General features: G+C 42.4%; 1 protein-coding gene across 3 annotated transcripts in view; it reads left to right on the forward strand.

Annotated features, from left to right (window-relative positions):
* The window catches only part of PAK5 (p21 (RAC1) activated kinase 5), a gene marked incomplete at its 5' end in the record, with an annotated part of 132,991 nt that extends 119,426 nt beyond the window's left edge, over positions 1 to 13,565 (forward strand). For all 3 annotated transcript variants that reach the window (XM_081906197.1, XM_081906196.1, XM_081906195.1), the window contains 3 exons: positions 5,862 to 5,987; positions 10,921 to 11,055; positions 12,991 to 13,565. In XM_081906197.1, coding sequence (XP_081762323.1) covers positions 5,862 to 5,987; positions 10,921 to 11,055; positions 12,991 to 13,146 — 417 coding nt within the window. In that variant the 3' untranslated portion in view covers positions 13,147 to 13,565. The remainder of the gene's footprint in view (positions 1 to 5,861; positions 5,988 to 10,920; positions 11,056 to 12,990) is intronic.
* Positions 13,566 to 15,800: the final 2,235 nt, after the last annotated feature.

The raw sequence follows: 15,800 nt of genomic DNA on the forward strand, positions 1-15,800 counted from the left end.
GTTCCCACACCCAGGGACAGAACTGACTTCCGGATTCCAGTGAAAGCCAGTGAGGGAAAATAATATTGGGGAGAGCATGGAGCCGGGCACCAGACCCTCACCCCCCCACATGCTCCCGGGGGCTTGCACAGCCCTAAGCCCCATTCAGGGGTACGGACAAAAGAATGGCAAGCCCCTGGATTCCTTTAACGCAATTCCCTTTCCGCAGCAGAATTGGAGGGGCAGGCGCTTACCCCTCCACCAACCAATTTTTTAACCAATGCCTAACTGCAACCTTACAAGTTGTGACGATTTGCTAGGCAAAAACCAAATGGCACCAGCCAATCAGCCAAATGGACAAAATTCCTACCAGGCCCCTGCCCCAAAAGCAGACGACCCCATGACAGGTATAGCAAGGTCAATGCAATAGCCCTAGATTAGGGTGGATGGGCGGGTGATCCGGTGCATGCAGCAAAAGAGACCAGTCAGTGCTGTGTGACTTGATTTTATAACCTTTGGTCCGTCCCCCTAAATGGCAACACCAAAATTTGCCCAGTAACTCAACCGCCCAATCGCTGTGGATGGTCATCCATACTAACCCACCCAGCAACAAAGGGATGGCCTGTTCAGACCCCACTGCAACACATGCTCTCTATGAAGGAGAAGACGCTTTGCGCAGAAATCAATTATAGGAAATTGAGGCCAGAAACATGCCCCAAACATGAAAAGGGAGAGCTTCTGTGCACATGCAGAAAAAATGGCATTTCTTTGCAGTATCAACACCTCCCTCTTTGCGGCCTGCTGCTTTGCATGGTCCCTTGGCTTGTAGGGAAGGGGGGGCTGCTGCTGGAAGGGGGAGCTGAAAAGCCCCACGGGCACGAGTGGAATGCCATTGACAGTGCTTTGGGTCCCAGCCAGATCATATAAAACTTGGTTTCTGTTTCCTTTTCAACTGCACCTTACCCCTTCTTCCCAGCGCTACAGAGAAAAGGTGTAGCTGCAGGCTGCCAGTTAGCTACCTATTCAAAGTGTTGGTTTTGATGTATTTTTGGTGTTTTCCCCTGTACAGCCTGGGATCAGAACACCTGAAAGTTTGTCTCACTTTGTGGCCTCTGCCATTTGCAATTCACTTCCCTTAAACAGGCACGTTCTCTGTTGTCTTTATGGAACCTGCTGGAATAACAACAACACAATAATAATTCAGGACTGCCCCCTTTCTGCTACCTTGAAAGCTCGCAGAAGTATAGCTGCAGGTCTAATGGCAGCTTTTTGTGACAGTATTCTTTTAAAAAAAAATAATTATGCTTTTACAGTACATTGGTACATCCATTTCATGATATTCTTCATCATCCTTCTACATTATTCGACTTCCCCACCTTCCTCCATGGGTTCCTTATGACTCTTAGTTGTGCTACATACCCTTCCACTCCTTCTAGTTAGTTTAGCTGCTGCTCATATGCCTGGTCTTACTTGGGGATTTATATAACTGTTGTAATTCTTAAATATTCTGCAAAGTTTTACCATTCCTCTCCTATGGTTTGTTCATCCTGATTTCTTATCTTTGCAGTCAGCATCACTAACTCCATATATTCTACTAACTTATTCTAGCAAGCCTCTTTCATTGGACCATTTTTTGTCCTTCCACATTTGTGCATAGGCTATTCTGGCCGGAGCAGTTGCATAAAAACAGATTTAATACATTCTTAGATATCTCACCCTCCATTATACCCAAAAGGTACATCTCCGGGAGGGTGGGTGGGTGTCAACATTAGCATCTTTTTTATTTCTGTGTATATCATCTCCCAATATTCCTTTGCTTTCCCAGCCAGATGGGCAGGGTATAAATATATTATTATTATTATTATTATTATTATTATTATTATTATTATTATTATTACATTCTTCAACCTTGTGTCCTCAGAAGATGTTGGGGCAGCAATGTTCATTCCCCCGATCACTGGCCAAGCTGGCTGGGGATGGGGGAGTTGTAATCCAACAACATCTGGGGACTCAAGGTTGAAATATACCTCTTTCTGTTATCAAACGGCCTAGGAAGGTTGTGCCGAGCATTTGTTCTGCAAGAAGTAGAGATGCAGCTGGCTGCCACTGCCAATAATGCTTTATGTTTCAATGTTCCTTCTGGATTCAGGCTGCATACACTTAGGCTTACCAAAATTGTGGGGATGTTGAGGATAGTAGGAGAGGATATATTGATTAAATATTATCCTTCCTCACTCACGCTAGTGAGCTAGTAGCAGAGCACATTCCCTTGTATGTTGCAAGAAGGTAGTTGATGGATTCGTAAGAATCATTTGAGTTAAGCAATCCAGTCTGGCTTGTCCAGGTTGGATTGTTCCTGGTAAATCCCCTTTTGCTGTTATTGTTTAGTCATTTAGTCGTGTCCGACTCTTCGTGACCCCAGGGACCAGAGCACGCCAGGCACTCCTGTCTTCCACTGCCTCCCACAGTTTGGTCAAACTCAGGCTGGTAGCTTTGAGAACACTGTCCAACCATCTCGTCCTCTGTCGTCCCCTTCTCCTTGTGCCCTCCATCTTTCCCAACATCAGGGTCTTTTCCAGGGAGTCTTCTTTTCTCATGAGGTGGCCAAAGTATTGGAGCCTCAGCTTCAGGATCTGTCCTTCAAGTGAGCACTCAGGGCTGATTTCCTTCAGAATGGATAGGTTTGATCTTCTTGCAGTCCATGGGACTCTCAAGCGTCTCCTCCAGCACCATAATTCAAAAGCACCAATTCTTTGGCAATCAGCCTTCTTTATGGTCCAGCTTTAGTTCTCTCTTAAAAACAATAATGACTCAACAGTCTTCTTTTAAAAGTCATGATAAGGTGTAATTACGTTCAGTTCACCGTATGGTCCTGAAGGCAGGCTTTAGCTTGCAGTTACCATTACAGAGAAAAGTGTGGGTTCATCCTCTGTGGGGGGTGAGCCCATATGCTGCTGGCTGAAAGCCAACAGACAGCAAAAGGCATCAAAGGTAAGAGTAAGCAAGAGCAAGAGAGGAAGAAGAAGAAGAGTTTGGATTTCATATCCCGCCTTTCACTCCCTTTAAGGAGTCTCAAAGCGGCTCACATTCTCCTTTCCCTTCCTCCCCCACAACAAACACTCTGTGAGGTGAGTGGGGCTGAGAGACTTCAGAGAAGTGTGACTAGCCCAAGGTCACCCAGCAGCTGCATGTGGAGGAGCGGGGAAGCAAACCCGGTTCCCCAGATTATGAGACTGCCGCTCTTAACCACTACACCACACTGGCTCTCAAGAGGAAGATGGCTGCATGACTAGCCCCTTTATAGGGTCTGCCAGGATCATCATGCCCACCTACCTGATCACATGCAGGGGGAGAATGCTCCAGATCAGGTGTGACAAGAAATCCTGGGGCAATACTCCCCTGTGTGTCCAGTCTGAGCAAACAGGAAAAGTTCTGTTTGACTGCTTCAGTGATGTTACATCCCACAAAAATCCTATTGACTTCACAGGGTTTCAAGTTGACCATGCACACCCTCGATCACTCACAAACCCACTGCACAGTTGCGATAGAGTTGACCGCTTGCAGAGTTTCTCAGAGAGAGTGATAGACCAACATCAAAAAGGAAAGAAAATTATTTCCATCATCATGAATAGATGTTCTTCGGTTTTGCTTTTTTTTAAAAAAAAAAAAAGGTGCTGATGAAAAGCCATCTCCTCTCTGCTTTGTAGATATGCATACAAAGCTTCATTATGCCTATTACTCTCTACAATGCACATTTTGTCATGAGAGGTTGTATAATCCTTTTATTTTTCCTCCTCCTCCTCTTCTTCTTTTTTTAAAAGGAGCGTCTCTTTTATCTATTCAGAGGAGCAATCGACATGCAAAACCCTTTTTGCGCTCCTACAGCAAGGGAAATGGATCTGGCACCCAAAACTTGCCTTGGCTACATCTATTCTCTAATGGTATAAAAAGAAGCTTGTGCTTATGGGTGCCTTTGTTTTACAAATAGCAACCATTCTTTCTTTCGCTTTCCTTTTTTTTAACGACGTCGACTTGTGGGGTAGGAGAAATGGGCAAGAAGAACTTGATTAAAAGTAACATACGCACCGATGCCAAAAAACCAGACAGACAAGGCTTATAATAAAATGCTGGTCTCTGTGAGTGCAACCATTTATGTAGCTTCCTTATTAACTCTTCCTTCAACTTTCTGTTCTGGATCCCAAACTGTAGCCCGGCATGACAAATGAGCTGGAAACCTGGTGTGTTGCCTTTCCTGTTTCTGACATGCAAACCCAAAGACTCGGGATTCAACCACAAGCCTTCTGCTAGGGCATCACAATAGGTGCTATCTGGTTATCTGGGTGGACAATGGCATTCTAAAAAACTGGTTCTGCTATGAATTCATAAAAAGAATAGATCCTCATTTTGCTCTAAGTACATCACTGTTTTGCTAGCAGAGCTGGCCAAGCTGTTGTGCGCGCTTATATAATGTCTATTGTAATTAGAGTATATTAAAGCCAAGAGAAAAAAGGCTCGAGACATGATGGAGGTGCTTGCAAAATGAATTTCTTACTGTATTACCATTGGCCCATCTAGCTCTGAATTGTCTACATTGCTCTCCAGGATTTCAGACACGTTTCCCTCCCAGCCTAACCAACGGTCTTCATTTTCCAGCACATCCCTGGATGAACCTTATTCATTTCCCCTTATCTTGGCTACTTTGTGTTTTGTTTTGTTTTTTCAAAATTGTACTTTTCAGTTTTATACATTTCGTTAATTTTACAATCATTTTAACATTTCAGAGCTTCACTTCCTCCCCCCTTTCTGCGGTTCCTTGAATTTATTTATTTTTAAAGTATCTTCTGCATATTCAGATTCATTTAATTGCCTCATTTAATTATCTACTTTAAATATATACTCTTATGAAACTGCAGGTTACTCCAATAATCCTGCCAATGTTTTTATTGGTTTGCAATTTATCAGTAAACATTCAATAAACCGTTTCCATTTTTTAATAAAAAGTTAGGTATCTTGATTTCTTATTCTTCCAGTAAGTTTCACCATTTCTGCATATTCCATAAGTTTTTGTATCCATTCTTCCTTTGCTGGGACTTCTGCTTCTTTCCATTTTGGGGCAAGTAACATTCTTGCTGCTGTAGTAGCATACATAAATATTTTTTTTTATAATTTAGGTAGTTCTACCCTATAATTCCCAATAGAAAAGCTTCTGGGGGTTTGTTTACACACACACACACACACACACACACACACACACACACACACACAGGTTATTTTGAACATCCTTTTCAATTCATTATATATCATTTCCCAGTAAGCTTTAACCTTACTGCAAGGCCACCACATATGGTAAAAACAACCTTCTTTCTCTTTACCTTGTCAACATTTGTTTGAATTAGATTTATACATTTTTGCCAGTTTACTCAGCGTTAGATACCAATGATATATTATTTTCATATAATTTTCTCTTAAACCATAACAGGCTGTAAATTTTATATCCGTATTCCACAATCGTTTCCATGTTTCCATATCTATATTATGACCGATATCTATTGCCCAGTGTATCATTGAGGAATTTCCTAGATATTCCTAGGCTTGATTACCTAGTTCTTCCCAAGGTGAGGGGAAGTGGACATAGCCAAGTCTGGCTGGACAGCTTACTCTATGGTATTAACACCTTCATGCACATTTCCCAGTAAGCTTTATCTTGGCTACTTTGGGAAATATGCAATTCCATCACTTACCAAAGCAGAGCCTTGCTTAGTTTTAACAAAGAATTATCAATACTGTACAGCTAAAATGATGGGCATCTGCTAACTATGTCTGAATACTGCTCACTGGATTATTTCTCTAATGTGTTATTTATTTGGTTTTTTTTATTTCAGATAAAATTGTCAGATTTCGGATTCTGTGCCCAGGTTTCAAAAGACGTTCCGAAACGGAAATCACTTGTTGGAACACCCTATTGGATGGCACCTGAAGTGATCTCCAGACTGCCTTATGGAACAGAGGTAAGTACAATCGGTGTTTTGTTCCATACAGCAACATATATTCATTTCATCAACCATTCCATCAAACAGAAGCACATTATCATCAAAGCAAAAAAGACTTCTGGACCAGCTTACATGCCACGAAGCAAAACAAAGATTGTCCCTACACACAGCTTACACTCTAAAAGAAACAGCACAAAAGGAAAGGTGGGGAAAGGGAGGAGGAGGGAAGAGGAGAGCAAGCAAACCCAGGCACCATTATTTTTAAAGCTACATGACAGTTCTTATAATGATAAGCTAAAATGGAAAGGTAGAGCCAAATGGATCTGGCTTCTCAGAGAAGTGCAGAATTCAGCAGCCAGATTGCTCACCGGAACAAGACAGTTTGAGCATATTACACCGATCCTGGTCTGACAGCGCTGGCTGCCAATTAGTTTCTGGGGCCAATTCAAAGTGCTGGTTTTGACCTATAAGGCCTTAAAAGGCTCAGGATCGCAATACTCCAAGGACCGCCTCTTTCCATATGAACCTACTCGGACCCTGAGATTATCTTCTGAGGCCCTTCTTCGTGTGCCTCCTCCTCAAGAGGTCCAGAGGGTGGCAACACGAGAACGGGCCATCTCTGCAGTGGCTCCCCGTCTGTGGAATGCTCTCCCCAGGGAAGTTTGCCTGGCACCTTCATTATGCACCTTTAGGTGCCAGGCAAAATCATTCTTTTCTTTTTAAAGAGATATTTATTAAAGTTTTACAAAAGCATAAATACAAAAGCAAATATAAAAGAAAATACATGAAAAAAGAAAAAAAAATACATGAAAAAAGGAAAAAAATGGAGATAAAAAATACAACATATAAAAGACGAAGAAAAAATAAAAAAGTTAAAAGTAAATCCGTTTTTCATAACTTTAAACTCCTTTGCTTATTTCTTTGACCACCTCACACCTCCCCTTTTTGTAGTCCCATTTACATAATCAAATCAGCAAATCCTTACCCTCTTTCATTTGCTTTAACTCTGTATCTTAACATTTGGTAACTCTATATTCATCCAATATCAATTCATTTTTGCATATTCTTGTTGATTTTGTTGCTAATACCACTTATTTTCAATCCAACATCATTTTAACATTCATTAATTTACAGTGTTTCTGCAGGTAGTCTTTAAATTTCTTCCAATCTTCTTCCACCAACTCTTCTCCCAGGTCTCGGATTCTGCCAGTCATTTCCGCCAATTCCAGCAAAATCATTCCTTTTTAACCAGGCCTTTGGTTAATCTGATGCACATCCTATGCCCTTTTAAAATATGGGGGTTTTTTTGGAGGGGACTATTGGGTTGTTGCTTTTATTTTTATTATGTATTTTGTGCTTTTATATCTTGATTTTGTTCTGAGAACCACCGTGAGACCCCCGGGTATAAGGCGGTATAATAATAATAATAATAATAATAATAATAATAATAATAAGTGCCCCTGCTTCCCACCGCTCCTTGTACTGCAGCCTGATGTTATCACTGCTGCCAGGTAATAAATACAGAGGTACCTCAGGTTACAGACGCTTCAGGTTACATCCTCTGCTAACCCAAAAATAGTACCTCGGGTTAAAAACTTTGCTTCAGGATGAGAACAGATATTGTGCTCCGGCGGTGCGGCGGCAGCGGGAGCCCCCATTAGCTAAAGTGGTGCTTCAGATTAAGAACAGTTTCAGGTTAAGAACGGACCTCCGGAACGAATTAAGTTCTTTTTTTTTTAATATAATTTTTATTAAGTTTATAATATACAAAATCCAACTTCCAAATACATATTTCCATAGATCTAATAGACTCCCCCCATCTTCCGAGCACTGCATTCTCTATCGATTCAAAACCTCAGCAATTTGTTAACTTATTTTAAACATAATAATATGTCTTCCATTTTATCGTGATATCTAGTCTCTAAACATTACAGTCCAAATCCATTAATTTTTAGTTTCAACACAATAAAATTATTTCATTACACCACTTCTGTCTTGTTATACCTTATTTTCCAATTCAAAAATTTTCCGATGCTGAAGCTGTAATTTCCTAAAAAGGAGCATTTTTTAACATTCATACAACTTATAATGCTTTTTCAAATAGTCCTTGAACTTTCCCCAAACTTCCTCCGTTTCTTCTTCTCCCGAGTCTCGAATTCTGCCAGTCATTTCAGCCAGTTCCATATAGTCCATCAGCTGCGTCTGCCATTCTTCCAATGTGGGTAGATTTTGTGTCTTCCAGTGCTTTGCCATCAAGATCCTTGCTGCTGTAGTAGCATACATAAAGAAAATTCTATCTTTCTTTGCCACCCTCTGGTCCACCATGCCCAGGAGGAGGGCCTCCGGTTTCTTGGGTAAGGTAAATCTAAGCACCTTTTTTAGTTCATTATGTATCATCTCCCAGAAGGCCTTCACCTTCGGGCAGGTCCACCAGAGGTGTAAGAATGTCCCTTCCTCCTCTTTACATTTCCAACATTTGTTGTCAGACAGGTGATATATCTTTGCAAGCTTGACTGGGGTCATGTACCACCGGTATATCATTTTCATAATATTTTCCTTCAGGGCACTACATGCCGTAAATTTCATTCCGGTGTTCCATAACCTTTCCCAGTCTTCGAACATAATGTTGTGCCCCAAATCCTGTGCCCACTTTATCATGGAGGATTTAACAATCTCATCCTGTGTATTCCATTTAAGCAGCAAGTTGTACATTCTCGAAATTAACTTAGATTTTGGCTCTAGCAACTCTGTCTCTAGTTTCGATTTTTCCTCCTGGAAACCCACTTTTTTGTCCGCTTTAAAAACTTCCTGGATTTGGGCATAATGCAACCAATCTCGCACCTTGTTTTTTAACTTTTCCATACTCTGCAACCTCCAATTATCTCCAATTTTTTCAATTATTTCCCAATATTTAGGCCAGTGGGCCTCCATATTGAGTCTTTTACGTGCTTTGGCCTCCATCGGTGAGAGCCACCTCGGAGTTTTACTCTCCAATAAGTCTTTATATTTTGACCAGACCACGGAACGAATTAAGTTCTTAACCCGAGGTACCACTGTAGTTGATGGAAGAGCCCAGTGGAGCAGGTGTTTCAGCAGGTCCAGTAAAGTGGCCCTGTGTGGCCCCATCTCTATTTCCGTATAATATAATCTCTATAATACACTTGAGTGCATTGTGGCAGTGTTCCCCAACCATGGGCCTCCAGCTGTTTTTGGACTACAATTCCCATCATCCTTGACCACTGGTCTTGCTAGCAAGGGATGATGGGAGTTGTAGTCCAAAAACAGCTGGAGGCCCAAGGTTGGGGAACACTGCATTATGGAACCCACAAGTAGCCAGTCTAATGGTCCCTATGAATACCAACGAAGGGCTCCATCCAACTAAGTTCTACTCAAGAGGAGACCCATTGAAATCAATGTGCCTATCAGGGGCATCTTGCCCATAGAGGCAAGTGGTGCGGGACGCCAGGGCGCCAAGTTCTGGAGGGCACCAGGGAAGAGGTGGAGGCTGGATGTGGCTCCTCCTGGCATCAGCTCGCCGCCCTCACCCGTCTCGCTGAAGCAGTGCGGCGCCCGGAGCCTCTGCCTCTTCCCCACTGGAGGAGCTGCCCTCCAGCCACTGCCTGCCTCCTCCAGCCCTGCAAAGCTTCCGGCACAATGGCGCCAGATATACTTAAGACGGCCCTGGTCCCTATGTTAATCATGTGCATTGATTTCAGTGGGTAGAACTAGCATTGGCTACAAACCACAGCTTCAAAATGTCCTTGCACATTTAACCTTTTCCCATGGGAAAAGCTTCATGGGAACGTACAGGCCTTTGCAGCAATTTCGGTGCCCCACCGAAGCTATCAGAGTCTCAGAAATTGCTGCAAGGATTCTCATGTACCATCAGTTCGCTTGATACTTTTCTCCATCCAGTGTCGTCCTTGGTAATACTGCATGTTTAGAAAGGGAAACTGTAAGTGGCCATTTGGGATGCATTGATTATGTAATATATTACTCAGTGCAAAGTGAAAAATCCATCATGCCTTACTGAAGTGAAGGCCCAAGACAGGTGTTGATCATCATGTGAGCTGCGTACAGGTGGTCTGAAGCGAGCTGCTGCCATTCCTGTGGAGCCTCCTTTTATTGAGACAAATATGCAAGCCAGGCAAATACATTTTTGGGCTGTGACCTTTACACATCTTCCGTCCCAAGATCGTGGGGTGGCACGAAGTTATTTTGGCACCTGTTTCCACAGCGTCATTTTCCCCTTGCACAGTGTATGACGAAGGAGACAAAAGGTCTCAGGGGGAAAAGGTCACTGACAGGACACCGCTGACTCATTATACAATCAGGGCTCATTATACAATCAAGGATTAACTGTACTGCACTTGATCTTCACCAAAAGGCCGAGAATTACAAATACAATAGATTTTGACTTAATTAACTAATTTCTAGTTGCAGTGGCATTACTAAATTTAAGCATAGTCAGTGATACCCAGTGAAACCCAGTGCATGGAAACTGGTAACACTGTCTATTCCAGCAGGAGAAGAAATTCCAGATTTTTTAAAAAAGCACTGCCTGGGTTGGGATTAGATATCTTTCCAGTGCTACCCTGAACCAAATGTGTAATCTCACTCTTGGGACTCAGCTACATTAGTAAAAAATAAATAAAAATGTTTTGAATGCGTTTTAAACATGCAACGCCAGATGGCACCGCAGAGCAAAAAAGTTCTATGTGATTTTTACATAGCATTTTTTTTCTTTTGTTACAATGATTTAATTTCTGACATATTCATAGCAGGTTTTCTCCCTGTGTGTAGATCCACCCTGTGTCATCAGCCCTTCAGGAGAGATTTTCACCAAGCAGACTTAACTCTTTTAAAAATGTTGATAGGACAATGTCTCTATGGGGATTAGACATCTGTGTGCAGCACCTTTCAGACTTTAATACATGGATGTATATTGCAGGTGGATATCTGGTCCCTCGGTATCATGGTCATAGAGATGATCGATGGAGAGCCGCCTTATTTCAATGAGCCACCTCTCCAGGCAATGCGCAGGATCCGAGACAATTTACCACCAAGGGTGAAGGATCTACACAAGGTCAGAGGGTCTACACTTTCATGAAAGCCCTGGTCAGTCATTTGGAGCCTCAGGCAAATAGAACTGCATGAGGGAGAGAGCAAAGAACATGCTTGATGGCTCCTGTCTTCACATCTCTGTCGCCCTGTGTCACCCACATAAACATGATTGGAGGAGAAGGTCTGTAGTGGCGAAGCTGCTCTATGCCTCTAAGGCTGCCTGTATGATTATGACTCAGTCTAAACTATGCACAGAGAGCCTACATCTCTGGATAAAGTTCACCACTGTAGACCTTTGCCCTCTGGTGTGTGGAAGGTGATGGACAAGGGTAATAAGTACATGACTGAAGGATTGTGGGCAGCTGGGGAACCTTTGGCCCTACAGATGTTGCTGGTTCATAAGTCCCAGAAGCTTTTCTTTTGGGAATTATAGGGACAGAACTACATAAACTGTATAGAAACAAGTAACAAGAATGTTACTTGCCCCAAAATGGAAAGAAGCAGAAGTCCTAGCAAAGGAAGAATCCATACAAATCTGTGGATCTGGTGGAACGCTCTGTCACAAGAGACTAGGGTCCTTCGGGACTTAACATCTTTCTGCAGGGCCTGCAAGACAGAGCTGTTCCACCAGGCCTTTGGCCAAGGTGCAGTCTGACCCCCTCCTTCTGTAATCATCATAGAACTCTAGCCCAATGGTTGCCATCAATTTGATTCTGAATTGATTTTAGAATGTATTTCAATTAACTGACTGTGATTTTATGTAAATTGTGCTATTTTTACTGTTGTTAGCCGCTCTGAGCCTGGCTTTGGCTGGGGAGGGTGGGATATAAATAAAATTTTATTATTATTGTTAAGAAATATGCAGAAATCGTGAAACTTACTGGAAGAATAAGAAATTAGGATAACATTTTTTTTTTACAAAATAATGAAAATCGTTTATTGATAAATTATAAACAGATAAAAACATTGGCAGGATTATTGTAATAAACTGTAGTTTTATATGAGTATAAATTTAAAGAAGATGAATAAATGAGCAAACTGAGTTAATTTGGATATGCAGAAGATATTAAAAACAAATTTAAGGAACCGCAGAAAGGGGGAGAAGGAAGTTTTGAAATGTCAAAGTCATTTTAAAATTAGTGAAATGTACAAAAATGAAAAATATAAACAAACAAATATAAGTCCCATCATCCCTGACCATTGGTTGTAATGGCTGGGGCTGATGGGAGTTAGAGTCTAACAAAAACTGGAGGGCCAAAGATTCCCTAGACCTGAGCTAGTGCACCCCTAACCTCCCATCAACACGTTAAGCACTGATGGACTGAAGCCTTGTGCTCATTACCAGCTACCTTCATAAGAACCTAAGAAGAGGCCTGCACCATCAGATCACTGGACCATCTAGTCCAGCATCCTGTTTTCACAGTGGCCAAGCAGATACAGATGCAACTAGATTCATCCTCAAGCACATCCCTGAACAAATAGGTCCTCAAACTGCCTTGTCTTAGAGTTAGTTGGATGATAGCATTCCTGGACCCTCTGCTCAGAATGTAATCCTCTGCCCCAAAGCCAAAGCTTCCCCTTTTGTTCACCCTTGGTACCTTTGGGGTTATTTGGGGGTCAGAGAAAGAGGAAGTGGTTGGGGCTATGAACAGAGCGCTGCTTGGCACATACCTGCTCAATATTTGCACACACCTGCACACACCTGCTCATGAAGTCAGCTCCTGTTGTAAGCCACTTGTTTCAATTTCTTGCAAGGTTTGAAGAGGCACAATCTAGAACTTCGCCACCTTATTCCCACCTTCGTTCTGCTGCATGCATAGACCGGGTCTTGGATAATGAACTCCTGAACACATGAAAGTCCCACAGCTGTGCTGCACACGGCTATTAAATGACAGAAGGCTGCAGCACCAATCATTTAGGTGTTGCCTTCTTCACAATGTTGCTTTTGCTTTTCCAGGTTTCCTCGGTACTCCGTGGCTTCTTAGACTTGATGTTGGTGAGGGAGCCTTCCCAGAGAGGAACAGCACAGGAACTGTTGAGACACCCATTTCTGAAACTGGCTGGGCCTCCGTCTTGCATAGTGCCTCTCATGAGGCAATACAGGCATCACTAAATCCAGTAGGGTTCCCCCCTCGCTTTTTGTTTCTTCTGGAGGAGCTGGATGAAAGCTGGCAAGTAGGCTGAAGGCACCTCTGTTGAGCTACCACTGCTGGCACACGATGAAGGAGACTTCTCTGAGTTTATGAAGATACTTTTTTCCCTTTGCTTGGTAACCAGGCATGTTAACAGTTAATACTCCTGTGTGGGATGCACCTTTCACAATCCATCGGTGTCGTTAGTCTGTCAACTATCGAAGCAGAAGGACGTTACTTGTAGCACAACCCAGATGGAGCATCCATTTTTTATTTGAAACCGAAGCAAGGCAGCACTTCTACTTCAGAAGGACTTTTTTCCTGACAAAAACGAACAAGCACTTTTTATCTCAGTTGTAGCAATGTGACGTATTTTGAAATGAATTTGTAATTTTCTGTACATTGCTTTTGATAATTTACAGTACTTTGATGTCATAGCGGTCGTGCTGGTAGAGGTGGTAGATGTAAGTTAATAAGCATTTGAGCGAGATCTTTCCTACTTTTCTATCCCTTTTGATGAGAAAGGAACACACACACACACACAGTTTAACAGCTCAGAATGTTGACAAGAACTTTTCATCTGTGTTAGTCAAATGTACATCTTCATTTTGCAAACATTCAACTTGCTGAGCAATACAAGATACCTTTTCTCCCCTTGGAAATAATGTGTAAAGATTTCAGTATTGTCTGGAAGCAATGAGTATCTTACAAAATACACAGGACCTTATGCCAAGGGCTGAATTGCATATTTATATTTATCATGTCGAACTGACAGCTATTGTGTGGCGGTATATCAAATCATCAGTGTCCACAGAAAGTGTCCAGATAGAGATTTGCTTGCCAAGAGGTAAGCTTTCCAGTTGTGAAAATATTTCAATTGCAAAGGCTGCAGTTGAGTGACATATGCCACTTATGACATATGCCTATAGCTGGATGCTGATTTTGCTTATGCTCAAACTCCCACAGCCCTGCCATTGCCTTTGTTTCAGACAGGCCTGCACAATTTGTGAACACCAAACTAAACACAGACCTCTGCAGTCACCTGCTGTGGCCTGCCAACAGCTCAGCATACCACCTTAACCATGCTTGGCCTGCAGAAACAGAAGGCTACAGCACACATAACAAGCCACAATGCACAGCTAGCAAGCGGTGTCCCTTTTGGTGAGTTGCACAGATGTTGTGCAGGCCTGGTTGTGTGCAGCTTGTAGTGTAACAGCAGGAGTCTTGGGGCTGTATCCAATGAAGTCATCCCATTCATGCAAAGACTCCCCATTGGGGCAACGCAACTTTCGTTCTCCTCTCCTACCTCCCCACTGCACCCCAGTAAATCTCCCCTAGAGTGCTGGAGGGAAGGACCAAACGAGATGTTGGGGGAGATCCACAGAAGAGCAGAGAGATGGAAAGCATTATTGTAGAAGCGGAAGACCACACATGGATGGGACAACTTCATTTTTCGAGTGGAAAAAGTAAACAAAAGAATCCCATTGACCACACAGTTTCACATCCTTTATAGGGCAACATACGATGTGTCTGGGGACCCAAGTCATCTGGAGAAGAAAGACAGTGACTGGGCCCAGCTAGCAATGTGGGCGATTCTTTGTGTTAGTCTGTGTTGACTCCAGTGTCACAATATTCGTATTCATTATTTAGAGTCACGCTTTGGGAGTCAAACACCAACCTCAAGATGTCCAGCAAGTGACAGGGCATTTCCCAAGTTGAAATCCAAGCGTTTGTAAGATTCCAGTCGACATGTTCACCATTCAGGGGGAAATGCTGTGTAGACCCTATTGGAATGTGAATTCAGCAGTGACTACTACAACCAATTTTGTGTTGCTTGTTGAATATATTTGCATGTTTACCATAGGCCTATAGCGCGTTGCCTTTATAAGTGCTTCATAATTATTTCCATGATGGAGGGGGTTTATTTATTAATGATTTTTAAAAAAATTATGCACAATATGAAAGCCATGTATTTTCCAACTTTTTTTGTTATTACTGACTTCACTTGAAAAAAAATATCTGACCCAAAATCTAACATATCTGGTTTCTCCCCCCCTCAACACAAATAAGTTGGTCATTCCCTATTGTAATAAACGAGAAGCAAAACAATCAGTTAGAAGGCTGTTGATTCTAGATAGATTTGTCAATGATGATGAAGATCCTGTACTTTATTCCATCACAAATACATTAATTATTTTTTTTAAACCAAGTCAAAAAAAGTAACTAAGTAATGCTTCTTCAGTTTCCATAACACCTTAAGGCTACAATCCAATATATACTTACCTGGGAGTAAGTCCCATTGAACTCGGTGAGACATCTTTCTGTGTAGGCATGCCTAGGCTTGTGCTGTTAGTGCTTAAGGGGATTATCACAACTAAAGAAATAAACCACAAACTTACTTAAGGTTGGACGCGGTGGCGCTGTTTGTTAAATCACAGAGCCTAGGGTTTGCCGATCAGAAGGTTGGCAGTTCAAATCCCCACTACGGGGTGAGCTCCCATTGCTCAGTCCCTGGTCCTGCCAACCTAGCAGTTCGAAAGCAGGTCAAAGTGCAAGTAGATAAATAGGTACCGCTCCAGCGGGAAGTTCAATGGTTTCTTCGTGTGCTGCTCTGGTTCGCCAGAAGCGGCTTAGT

This window comes from Podarcis melisellensis, assembly GCF_964234715.1.
Source record: "Podarcis melisellensis genome assembly, chromosome: 3".
In the NCBI taxonomy this organism is placed as follows: domain Eukaryota; kingdom Metazoa; phylum Chordata; class Lepidosauria; order Squamata; family Lacertidae; genus Podarcis; species Podarcis melisellensis.